Source organism: Pungitius pungitius, chromosome 10 (genome assembly GCF_949316345.1).
Source record: "Pungitius pungitius chromosome 10, fPunPun2.1, whole genome shotgun sequence".
Classification (NCBI taxonomy): domain Eukaryota; kingdom Metazoa; phylum Chordata; class Actinopteri; order Perciformes; family Gasterosteidae; genus Pungitius; species Pungitius pungitius.
In genome coordinates, this window is record NC_084909.1 from 15123702 (window position 1) to 15137269 (window position 13568).

The 13568-nt window shown below is 39.8% G+C and overlaps 1 protein-coding gene and 1 long non-coding RNA gene across 2 annotated transcripts in view; both read left to right on the forward strand.

The window, feature by feature from the left end:
* The first annotated feature begins 5352 nt into the window (after positions 1-5352).
* Positions 5353-6858, forward strand: LOC134132841 (uncharacterized). Its single transcript, XR_009957027.1, has 3 exons — positions 5353-6352; positions 6530-6685; positions 6794-6858. It is a non-coding gene; the product is annotated as an uncharacterized LOC134132841 (long non-coding RNA).
* Positions 6859-7571: 713 nt separating this feature from the next.
* Positions 7572-13568, forward strand: part of LOC134132802 (uncharacterized) — a 30168-nt gene continuing 24171 nt past the window's right edge. Inside the window, 1 exon segment of the mRNA XM_062564906.1 lies at positions 7572-7709. Within this exon segment, the coding sequence (XP_062420890.1) occupies positions 7572-7709 (138 nt within the window).

Sequence of the window (13568 nt, forward strand, 5' to 3'; positions counted from 1 at the left end):
GCTTATTTCTACCAAGAGAACAGGAGGGGTTGAACTTAAACAGAGACTGAGGAAGTAACAAAAATATACACTGCTCCCATTTTAACATGCACACTGGATGAGTAGAACATAATTATTTTTTGTGTTCTGTTTTTGTCTGCGGTTAGGTCCTTCATTCATCTTGCCGTGACTGTGTGTGAATTTTCCCGCCTGTGCGTACTAGTCGGTTTATGCTCACTGTAATTACATCTTACAAGACTTTGTCACAGCATGAAAGAGTTCAAATGAAAACCTTTCAACTTGGAGTAGAAATTCCTGACATACTGCAAAAAGACATTAATTTAGTTGTTCTGCAGTTCATTATTCAGAAATTATTTTCTGCCGTTAAGAGAGGGTGTAGGGATGGAGACCATAGAAATACATGAAGAGCAATTAAACAGGTTAGTAAGAATGTGGTATAAAGTCTAAGGTGATCTGGTTAAATGATAGACACATCAAATATATATATTTGATGTGTCTATCATTGAAGAAATATTATATATATATATTTAGGCAGTCAATGAATTAACTAATCAATCGCACATTTTAAAATTCATTAATCACAATGTTTGTTTTTCTTCTGAAGACTAAATCTTACATTTAATGAGTAATCACTTTGAAAAAGACACTGTTGTGCAATGTTATTTTAAAACACACATTTGATGATCTTTAAGGCAGAATTCCACCTCGTGGAACTTTTCCTGCTGTCCTTGTGCACTTTGCTCTCAATTCTCCATAATGTGACAGCAAAAGTGCGAAAAATCTCCCCACATTCAGCCAGAACGTTTTTAAACCACAGCCTTTTAGGGACACTGTGGTCCTCATAAGACCTTGAGGGTAACGTCAGATTTTAAGATGGAAGTAGCCCAGCAGCTAGCTTGGCCTATGAGCTTGCTTAGCAGTGTGTAAAGTGGTCTGCTTGGCACTATATAAACATATATTCTGAAAATGCATTGTATTTTGACTCAACCTTGAAGAAAAATCACTAATGTAAAAATGTATTGGTTAGTGACAAAGTCAGTGAGTGACAGTACCCTCTGTTAGAGAGCTGGGGCCACAAGAACCTGGATTCAAAAGCAGACTCGAGGCACGGTAGTCAGGGGCAAATCTTGTGATTAATTCAGGTAGAGGTTCAGTACACGAGTAATCAGATAGAGAAGGTGGATAAATCCAAGTCGGCAGGCAAAGGTTGGCGGGTGGACAGAAAAGGGTCGAAACACCGGAAGGCACACTGAGGAAGATCGCTGGTAAGCTCATTGGAAACAAGAGACAAACTGGCACACAACAAGCCGTCGGCAAAGACTAAATTCAAAGAGGAACGAGACACAGGTGTAAACAATAAGGGTGGGGCTTGTAATCACGGGGGGCGGCAGCACACAGGGAGGCAGTGTCTGAAACGAGACGGAAGGGTGATTAATAGAAACCAAATACAAAAACAACTCGTGACCTAATGCCCCAGTCTGCCCTTCTGGGACAGCAAAACCACCCAGACTGATCCTCAAAGACTAACTCAATTTGTACCATGGAGATTTTGAAATTAGTATAGGGATTCAATTCCATTCATTTTATTTTGTATAGCCCAAAATGTTACTGTTAAGCAGTAATATGCATGTTACAACGCTGTGTTCACACCGGACGCTCTTTAGTCACGTGAGCTTACTCGTGGGCTATTTGAGGTTTTTTGGCTCTAATCTGCTCTCTACATGATGTGAAGATGTCGGGACATTGACAAGCACGCAAGGCGAATTGAGTCACTTGTTTGTAAACTGCTCTGGTGTGAACACAGCATTAAGAAGCATGTGTACACTCGTAATATGTGTTGCTCTAAAGCTGATTTCATTATTTGTCTTACAGCTCCAGGATGGGTTTCCCTGAATCACATTGTGCAGCTTGAATCAAAGTTCATGTCCGAGCCACTGCATGCATTTTAGATTCCATAATATTCACACATCAATATTCCAATTTAGAATGTTCAAAGTCAGAATGTCTGGATTCGTTGTACTACATATGTACAGAATATATACTATTCCAGTTAAATATCTTGTGCAGTTTTGTGGGAGTTTATGAAGACTTGAGTCACAGCTGGTTTTGTGGAATTTAGGATTGGAGTGGATGATTTTAACTTGTAATGTTTATTTTTGTCATTTCAGACTCTCAGCAACCCGAACATTACCACGACCAGCGATGCTCTCATTCCAGGTCTACCTCGTGGAGTCGATGGATCAACTCATAAAAGAGTGTGATTGATGTAAGTCAAAGCATATGTTGACATATAAAGAAAGTGATCATCTCTTCTACCCGTCACGTCTTGGTACGGTAAAATCACAACAATCATACCGTTATTTCTACCAGTAAGTTGTGGCAGAAGCTGCTGGGTTTTACAGTTTCATTGATGATAATAATCATTATCAGATTGTTACATCTGATTACACCAACAACTGAATGTGTATTAGTTGCATTGGATGACTTAAGAGCTCCAGGAATGAGCTTATACTGTCATATAAATTATTTGACATATGACCTGCCTGTTAGTGAATCTAAAATAAGATATTTGTGGACGTAGAAGTAATTTTTTAGATGTTCAATTAGGACCTAATCTTTTGGATGTAAGTGCTTAATATTCAATTTTCTTGTTATTTCAGGATGCTGTTGAAGACACTGTTTCATGTGACTTTGCAATACAAAAGATGAAAACCTACAGGAAAACGAAAACGTCAGAGTCCAGACTTATTTTTTTCAGTAAATTAAAAAAATTATATAAACCCATTTCAAATAAATCTTCAGTGAATGTAAATGAATGTCTCTCAAATATTGATTAAATAAGTCAATTTCACCCAAATATTCAGTCATTAAAAAGTATAAGTAAATATAAATCAATTTTCCTTGTGAAATTAATTTGGATTTACTAAATATCTCTTGTAGATTTAATTAATGTTTTCAATACATTTTACTTAATTATATTATTTGTCACTTTGTTGCCACAATTTATTTGAGTAACCATTATTTGGTCACATTTTGAGTGTAAAGGGGAATATCTGCCTCCATCCTCTTATGCAAAGAATATATTGTTCAATACTATAATCAGCTGTTAGTTTGTCAATGTTTTAACACCACGGGTTAAAAAATGTAAACCCTGTAATTAGAGTTGAGCCGGATACACGAGTATCCGGTACGGATAAAGCAATTTTGCCGAGTATGAGTAATACGAGTCAATATCTGTGCTCGGATTGAATAAAAGTCCTCATTGGGTAGCTGTCTGTGTCTGCGTTCTGTGATTGGCTGGTAGTCACAGCGCCCCTCCCCTACACACACACTGTTTGTGTTGCTGCGTCCCACTCGGCTCACTCATACACAGAACTCCTCTCTCCCTCCCTCAGTCATCAGGTTCGCGGGTCTTTCCCGATAAATTTAAAGGATTTCTTCGGCTTCAGGTTTATTTATTTTTACTTCGGTTTGTTGTTCTTAACTAGTAGAGTTCAGGTAAACGTGGGGCTTGTTAAGACGTGGCTCTTAAGAATGCGACTCGCGTTGCGTCTCTGCCTGTCGGAAATTATTTTTTCAGTTGGCTCTAACCTGTTGTTTTTTTTAACTTCACGCACTGACCTACTCTCTCTCTCTGCCGGTCATCAGAGTTTTTTTTAACCTTCTGGCTCTCTTCACGCACTCAGTGTCTGACGTTGACTAGTTGTGTTAAATAACTAAATGACATTACATTACATGGGAGAAAGAAAAAATAAAAGATCTGGATTAATGTGGTGGTTTGACTGTCAAATACATTACATTACATGTTATTTAGCTGACGCTTTTATGCAAAGCCACTTACATTGCATTATAACCGGTGCATTACATTTTTCCCTGGGGAGCAATTAGGGGTTAGGTGTCTTGCTCAGGGACACTTCGACATGGCACATGGGGCAGCTGGGATTTGAACCACCAACCTTGCGGCCCCCAGCGCACTGCACTACTCCATGTGCCACCATAATATTACAAATTAAGCCACACACACACACTTCCCCTCTCTCATGATCATCAGTGATACAGAATAATGAGTGATAAACATAAATGAACATAAGAATTAAGAAGGAATGCTGTTTTAACCGCAGAAATGCGTCAGTACAGTACACTGTTTTTCAAGTTCATGTATGATTCGTCATATCACTTGTTAATCAAGCTCCCTGCGAAGGGTCAATTGCATGCTTAAAAAAGAGCATAACGGTTAAAGCCCAGCCCATTTCAAGACAACCCGACAACTTCGGGTTAAATCCTTCCTACTTCCAGGTTAGGCCCCGCCTAATCCACAGAGACAGATACAGATAATGCTGTACTCGCTCATCTCTAGTATTTACATTCGATTACCTGAATGAAGCTATTTTGTCTTTCCCTTATCAGACAAATTAAACAAACCACACGTTGTGCCAGAGAATTTCTTGAGTCGTAAATCTATTAGGGGCAATGCCCATGAAAATTGGAAATTGCTGAGGTTTCTCCCGTTTTTGATTGGACCTCTAGTGCCAGAAAATGAGCCAACATGGCTATTATTGATTGACTTTAAAGATATTGTTGAGTTAGTTGTTGCTCCTGTGCACTCTAATGAATCCATCTCATATCTTGAAAGCAAAATAGTTGAGCACAGATAGCGGTACCAAAAGTTGTTCCTTGGTGTCAGAGTTCGACCTAAGCATCACTATCTTGAGCACTACCCTCACATGATAAGGTGTTTTAGCCCTCTAGTCGCACTCTGGACAATACGATTTGAGTCCAAACATAGTTTCTTTAAGCAGATTGTGAAGCACACAAGTTGCTTTAAGAATATACCTCTGACTTTGGCTTCCAAACATCAGCTGATGATCGCTTTCCACATAAACTCACCGTCTTATGGTAAATCTAGCCTCGATGTACCAAGTGCGTCCACAGTTCTAGTTGGTGTACTGAAAGAGCAAGTGGCTCATGCCAGTAGGTCAAAATACCCTAACACATCTGAAATACATCTTGCTAAGAACGCATCAAGCGGTGGCATAGCCTGAAATTGTTCAGATGTGTGTTATAAATGAGGAGTTGTTCCTCATCGTGAAAGTGCTGTGTGGGTGGTACATTGAACACTACAGAGCCTTTGAACTAAGCTTGTCACCATCAAGAGAAACAAAGCTTGTGGCTCTCAGTGACACCTATCCATTGGCTGATTATGTGGTTCGACCAAATCGTATAATGACCTTAAAAAGGCATGTCCTCGTAAAAGGTTGGTTAACCATCAGGATAGTAATTATAAGTTAAAGGATTATTAGACAGTATATAGCAACCTTGTAATAATTGAATCTTTCTCTTAACAGAATGATGAATCCTTGGACCATTCTCAAAGTAATCCTGGGTGACAACAGCAGCCAAAGATTGACTTTCCAAAACAGACTTCCTGAATCTGTTAATGAACTTGTTAGTGAGGTACAAAGACAATGTGGCCTTAACTCAAACTTCAGATTACAATTCATGGATGCACTATTTGGAAATGAGTTTATGAATCTCACTTCAATAGATGAAGTACAGAATAGGGGTACCATCAGAGTAATTCCCAGGACAGAAATCTCACCGTCCACTTCAGTTCCTGCTCCGCACCAGCACGTTCTTGAAGAATCCTCGACCCTGTCTAGTGGGAATGTTGATACTGACATACTCTCTTCACCAGAGTCAGAGTCTTTCAGCTCAAGGTCATTTTGGCCCAGTGTCTTCCATGTTCCTCAGTTTAGGTATGATGCCGAACTCAAACTTGAGCAGGGCAATGCAGCGTACAGAGAAAAGGGTACATTGCTTAATCCAGATCCAAAACTGAAGTCAAAGATTTTAGAGGGACTGGTGCAAGAAATAGTCCGCTACAGAGTTTATGTCACTGATAAACAGTTTAACATGGTTGGAGAGGCTCTCATCTCAAAGCATCCCTGTCTGACTGAGAAAGGCTCCCTCCCTGGATATGCTGGATGGAAAGCTAGCTTTAAGAATAAACTTGCAATCTACCGCACTCACTTGAGGAAGCTGGAGTGTCGCGAGGTGATGGTAAACTCTCAAGCACAAACCAGAGGGCAAATCAAGTGCTGCGTTTGGCATCAAAAAACCAAGGCGATCCGAAGTGAACTACTGCCCCCCCTATCCTACCGGAGAAACTGATGTGAGGCTTGAGAGTGTAAGAGTGGAACTTCTTTCAGATATTAAGAAAAGGAACAACCGGGAGATGGTGAGGATGAAAATGGAAAAAACATTTTCATATAGGAGATATGAACTGGTTCGTGATGCACCAATGCAACAAGACTTCCAGGCAAGGTGGCCAGCGCTGTTTGATGTAAGCGAGGTATGTGATTTATGATATTTGATTAGAGCATGTTTTCATAATGATTTTTTGAATATATTTTTTGACTGAATATGTTGATCATGCAGTGAAAGCTTTTATAGAAACAATGTTTGGTTAATGCATTCCTTTCCAAGGTATTGTAACAGTATTTTTTTGTCTGACCATTCTTGTTTTCAGATAAATGCAGAATTCAAGTGCATTACCACCATGCCCCTGCAATCCAGATTTCTCCCACAGCTAGATGTGCTGTCTGACAGACCTGTGAAACTATTTGAAAAAAGAGGAGGACAGATAGGCAAGCGGCTACAGAGCATTATGGCAGACATGAATCAAGTAAGAATGCATTTTTTTGTGTGGAGGGGGGGCTATTGATTTGTACACATCTGATAGAGGTAAGGACTCTAACCCCATGACTTGTTCTGCTTATTTCTCTTGACTTAGGATGATGATGTTGATGTTGGGCGGCAATGTATACTCAAGAGTCTGTCAATGAGGATCCAGAAAATCTAGTGAGAGAATACACAGTGAGTATATTAGGATTCAGTAGTTTTGAGATTTATGTTAAATACTTCATGAAGTTCTAAAACATCTAGTTATTGAAGAAAAAGAAAAACTAGCTAACTATTTAGATATCCGTATGGTAGTGGTTTCGAATTTTAGAGAAAGTGGTCTAAAATTAGCTCATGTTTGGTAGTAGCCTAAAATACGTTGAAGACTGAAATTAAAAAATAATTAATTAGAATTAGAATAGATTTTGTGTATATCCATTTTGACTTTTTTATAAGACCAGTAGAGTGAAATGTCTTAAAATATGAGCTATCAGAAATGAAACACAAAATGTATTTTTCACTATGATGTTATGTTGCTTTGTGTTGTGGGAATTTTCATGATGGGTAACCATTGAGAAAACAATAGATTAACTAATAATGACAGAATTGTTAGTCACTGACCTTGGTATTCCATTTAATTGTAGTATAATTAAAAAACATTCACTGACAGATTCCTTGTAGTTACATAAAATACTATGACCTTTTTATAGAAAATATATATAAGTATTGCTTTGGTACTGGCTAAATTTCTCAAGTATAATAAAAAAATAGGACATACTGCAGACCTGGTACCCTTTGCTGTGGAGGTAAATAAAGGTCCAGGCCATTATTTGAGGAAACTTAAGGTTTTAAGTGTTTTTATTTTTTCTCATATGACTCTCTTTTTGTGAATGTGCACTCTGCAGGCAGAAGACGAAGACCTGAACCAAGGAGCCCTTGAGGAGACCACGCTGGGAATATGTGTTGTGAAACACACAGATGCCACTGATGGACCAGAGGACATTGGGATTGTCCTGGAGGGCCAGGTGGTACTGCATGATCTGGATTCGTTGCCTTAGCTGCTGCCATGTTGTTTGGCCTAATGTATGCCTAATGTACTACCCTCCTGAACTTAAGTACTGGTTCGAAGTGCTCCAGAAAGTTGTGATGGAGCTGGACGGCAACACACTGTCAAAGAAAGCCCAGGCTCTCAAAAACAGACTCCCATCAGTGAACTGTTGCCATTTAATGGCAAGATGGGTACAACAGTTTCACCATCTTCTTTTGCAATATGGACCATTGCTGATTTTTCATTGGACTTTCAGTAGGATTGTTGGAACCAGTCACCTGCATGTTCTGTGATGGGCTAGAGCCATCAGACAGCGTTACAGCACGCACAGTGCTTTTTTATTGTGTAGTGTAGTGTATTCTTTTTTTCTCATGGTCATGTGCCTTTTTCATTTAAGTGTCAGCATTTGTCATATGTGTTGAAGAGCTCCAACAGTTTACCCTATTTTCAAATTTGGAAGTGATTTTTGGATTTTGCACATTCTTAAATGACATATAGTAGTGGTGGGAAAGCAAGCCATTACTCTTAATATTACTTTTTTTTCAAAACCCTCGCAGTCAAAGGAGCAATTTCAGTTTTCAAGCACAGGACAATAATGGTTCTTACATGTGTACTTTTATTTTGTTAATACATTGTAAATGTAATAAATGTTTTTTGGCCATATTTTGCACGACATCCCTGCATTAACCTGGCTGTATAGTATTCTTTTGATGCTGGTTTGATGTAATTCAGAAGGTGTTTTAAGGACCAAAAATGTTGCCTCAGGTTGTAGCAGTCATGAATGTTTACTACACACTCTTGATAACTTGCGTACCAAGTGTTTCTTGTGAAAGAAAAAGGTGCTTTGTTCTAATATGAGATTTGTTTGTGAATGTGTTTGTGTATACATTACGCTGGACCTTCTATTGTTCTATGACAATACAGTTGTAAACAAAACGTTTTTGTTTTGCCGTATTTATTTCGAAAATGTTAAAGGAGTAAAACCTGTAGGTGAGAGATTAGTAGAAATCGCCATACAGAAATAATTTTAGCATGTAGAATTTATACAGAAAACCATTCAGGATCTTTGAGACTAACTTGAGCAGAAAAAGTTAATTTAACAGAACAACATTGCATATACTTTACATAAAAATCTCCTGTTGCTTCAATAGGTGAGAATTGATTACACTTAACATAAAAGGCAAACTTTAAAGTAACACTAAAAAAATATGTTGGGTCATCAGAATAATTTAATATAAATAACATTAATGAAACACTTTGAATTTACATGAGAAAATAATGTTTATTTTACAAATAAGAATTCTGTATACTAAATAGAAATTAATCATTTTGACTAAACATAAATATAATATGTGCAACCGATGTACATATTTTTTTATGTAAATTCAACAGGCCTTTTTTCAGTGTACAAGGTTTCTTTATTTGTGTCATTGTTTGCGCTTAATACTTATTCTTTGACTTAACAATACTAAAATCATGGAAAGGATTTCCATTTGATTGAATGGCTTTCTGTGAGCACTAAGAAGTTATGTTTGGCCAACTTAATTGTATTGAGTTAAGATAATGCGAATGAATAGGTGAAATGTGTTTAATTTGAACTGAACTAAATGATCTAAATCTAGTTAAAACTAAACCATTCATATCAATTAAACTCTACAAAACTACATTAACCCAACCCGATAACATAGTGTTAGAGTAAGGTAATTGTTTAGCATAGAGAGAAACCAATTAAATCATGTGGAAATACTTTTCATGATTTTTTAAAGTAATGCCAACGAGTTACTTCCCTCTCAGGGAACTCGAGCTGCGTAAAGACGATGTGGGAACGCCCCTGCGTGACCGTGTCATGAAGCACGTGTGAAATCTAACCAATGGCGAGCTGGTACGTCGGACCAGGGCGCTATAAGGGACCCGAAGGGCAGGACCATTCATCTCTGTGCCTTCATCTAGTGCGTGTGAAGTTTTTCCACTTAGAAATGGCTGAGCGGTTTGTCCAATGTGTTCCCCCTTGCACCCGGTTTATTACGGGCAGCGACTCACACGACCTGTGTGTTGTCTGCTTAGGCGTGGAGCTAGGGCTGGGTGATATAGACCAAAAGTCATATCCCGGTATATTTTGGCTGGATATCGATATACGGTATGTATCCCGATATTTTCTCCACATTAAAAGGGAAGAAAACCTGAACGCAAATGTCAAAGCAAAGTCAAAGCCAAATATGACATGTCATCAGTCGTTAAATTTAATTTAAAAATAAACCAGCTATTTCAGTAAGGAGTTGCAAAATCAAATAAATAAAAATGAATAAATAATAAATTTAAACAAATGCTCAGCCGTTCAAATAATAATATGTAAACATAAATAATAACAGGAGTATTTTTTGAAAACAAAGCTCCATAAGGTGCACATATAAATAAAAATATATCCTGTTTTGCCTGACTTCAGTATACATTTGTGGCAGTGCTTCTCTTGCAAAGTAGTTGCGACTGGGAAGCTCATGTCTCGGGTCAATCGTTTTCAAGAGCATTTTGAATCAGACTTCCTCAACAGTTGGAACAGGGACCATATCTTTAGCAATGTGATAGGACACAGCTTTCGTTATAGTACACCACTTGTCACTTTTTTCGGGGCTGGAGCTTGTTCGGGTTGTTTCTGGCGCGCGGCTTCTGCAGCGCGCAGTTTCACACACTCTTAGTATAGCAGTTTGTGCCGTTGTTTTAGGGAGGGGGGGGGGCAGCGCACAATGAGCAGCGCCAGCCTCACTGCTCATTTTAACAGATACGTCACAACAACCGGGAGGTTTTTGCGCGTCATTGACTTAGCAGGCTGTGATTGGTAATCGGGACTGGAGCTGTCTCGGCCGGGACAAATCAAAATTGCCCATAATTCGGGATGTCCCGGGTAATACGGGATGGTTGGCAACCCTACTGTAACCTGTTTATGGCACTCCCTACGTTGTTTTGTTGCTCATCGTAATCTTCAAATTACTGAGCCACTGCTTTTTTTTACGAACCAATTCTTCCTCCGTACACTGCGCAGACGTTGTTGCTTCCTCCATGTTTGTTGACGTGTGTCCCCCTGCCCCTCCCCCCTCTGCGCGTGAACGAGGATGGGCGGGGCGAGGGCGAGAAGCAGTGCAGAGCATTCCGGGTCGGTAGCTTGCTTGCAGAGCGCAAATTGAAATATATCGATGTATGCGAAATTGTCTAATTCCATATCCCATTAAAAAATATATCGATATATTCATTTATACCGATATATCGCCCGGAGGGGGCCCTGGCGGGCCATGTTTCCCCCGCGGCCGTGTTGCTGAGGACACCGGTGCTGCCCGCGAAGCCTTCGAGGACTACCTCGGCTCTAGTGGGCAAGGCTTACTCGGCGGCGGGGCAAGCGTCGTGCTGCCTGCATGCGATGGCGCTTATCCAGGCGTATCAGGCAGAGCTGCTGGCCGACGTGGCCGAGGGGACGGAACTAACTCCGGAGGCAGTGCGTGAGCTGAGGCACACGGCTGACCTTGCGTTGAGAGCCACGAAGGAGACGGCGAAGTCCGTCGGCCGCTCCATGGCAGCCATGGTGGCTACGTAGCGGCACCTTTGGCTGAGCCACTCCAGCCTAGGAGAAGGACAAGTTCTTCCTCCTGGATGCCCCTCTCTCCCCCACAACCCTCTTTGGAGGTGCCATTGGGGCCGTGGCGGATAAACTCCACGCTGAGAGGTGGCAGGCAGAGGCGCTCGATTCCTTCCTTCCCCGACGACCCCCCTTTGAGGAGGGTTCCGGCTCTACTACATCAGCGCTTCCCTGCCAGTACGCTGTTACAGGGCGCGGTGTCTGTAGACCCGAGACTTCCAGAGACCGGACCTGAGGGGCCGGAGCCCCTGAGAAACTTTTTGGGTGAGTGGCGAGCCCTCCCTAACGTATCTCAATGGGTCCTGCACACAATCGATGTCGGCTACGCCATCCAGTTTAGGTGGCGGCCGGTCCGGCGTCCTCGCCTATGACGTACCAGCTCGCTATTGGTTAGATTTCACATGTGCTTCATGACGCGGTCACGCAGGGGCGTTCCCACAGCGTCTTTACGCAGCGTCTCATTCCCTTCAGGGAACGAAGGTTACATACGTAACCCGAGAGACGTTATGGAGTGTGGACGCCAACCTTTCCTATTTGAGCATTGTTTCATAGTTGTACGGTCAGTTAAAAAAATGTTGTCCAAAAGATATACACACTGAAAGAAAAGTCTGTTGGATTTACGTAAAAATCATATGGACATCGGTTGCACGGATTAGTTGTTTACACAAAACAACATATTATTATTTGTTAAATATGTATTTTATGGTAGGTATATTAGATTATCATTTGCTAAACTAACATTATTTTGTATATAAAATGAATGCTTTTCTTCAATGTTTAGGATATTCAATTATCATCAGTTATACCAACATAACTTTTTGTGAAGTTTATCCAACTTTCACAGGAAAATCGGACATTATTGAGTTTGGTATACTTTATATGTTTAAATTACTTGCCGATTTGTAATTTAACCCCCACCCTACATTTACTAAAATTTGCAAAAGCACATGTGGCAATAGACCAACATATCTTCACTTATTAATTCAAGACATTGCATGATAAACATCCATAGCTACTAAAATACAACTTGCTGTGTACATCTGTGTCATCCAAGATGTACAGTAAGTGACATCACATTGACAACTGAAAAGTTCAGTCCAATTTTGTTAAAACAGAACATTGCACTGTAAATAGTTACAAGCTGTAATGGTGTGATGATACACACAACACCTTTGAAGTAGTTTAAAAAAAGCAGTGTTTAAATTATGCTCTATGCTCCCACCCCAAAAGAGGTAAAACAACAAGACGTAGATGAAAAAATGTAGTCTTACAAGCAATTAAGTTTGTCATTTGAATAAATACTGAACATTACTTATAAAACAGAGGGAAAAGGATTCACCGGTCAGTCATCAAGTTTCCGTCTACTCAATTATGACTAAAACACAACAGTTCACTGATGAAGTCAATCACTGAAGGACTTGGGCATTCTCGGGGAGTGTGTTACCTTCAAGCTCCATGACCACCTTTTTGAAGCACTTCGAAGGTGTACTTGAGTTCACGAGGGTTCAATGTGTATATAAGGCAGAACAACATGGCAGCAGCTAAAGCAATGTTATCCATCTCCTGCTAAACAGCCTGGCCTTCGAGGACGATTCCAATACCTTCTGGTTTATCACTGGCATCTCTTTGTTTTAAGACGTACTGTATATTCCTATAGTGGTCTCCTCAATGCATTCTTGGATGAGGGACTCATCTGCTGCCTGTAGAATACAGAAAATAAGAAAAACTGAGATTACACTATATGCCATGTGGGTATAGTGAAGTAAAAATAATAAACAAATATGCTCACTAATTTGTCTGCAATTGCCTAATATAAAATGGCAGAACATAAGAAGGAAAAATATCTTAGAATTAACCGAAGCTCAGGGAAGGATAGCATTATCTTAATTTTGAATGTATTATTAATTTTAAAAGCTGGAAATACCCAGCATTTAGTATTACTGTATTTACTTGTAAATGTCTAAACCAAATGGTAATTCACACACGCAGCGACCCAATTTGATATAAAAATCACTACTATATTATCTGACGCATAATGTGAAAGATAACATCTCAACATACTAACACCTAAGCAATCATACTCACCACATACTCTCTCACAAGATTTTCTGGGTCTTCATTGAGGTACACACAGAGTGCCTTCAGGACACATTCTCGTCCAAATCAACATCATCCTATTCAAGGCAGAAAAACAAAACAACAGAGTATACTTAC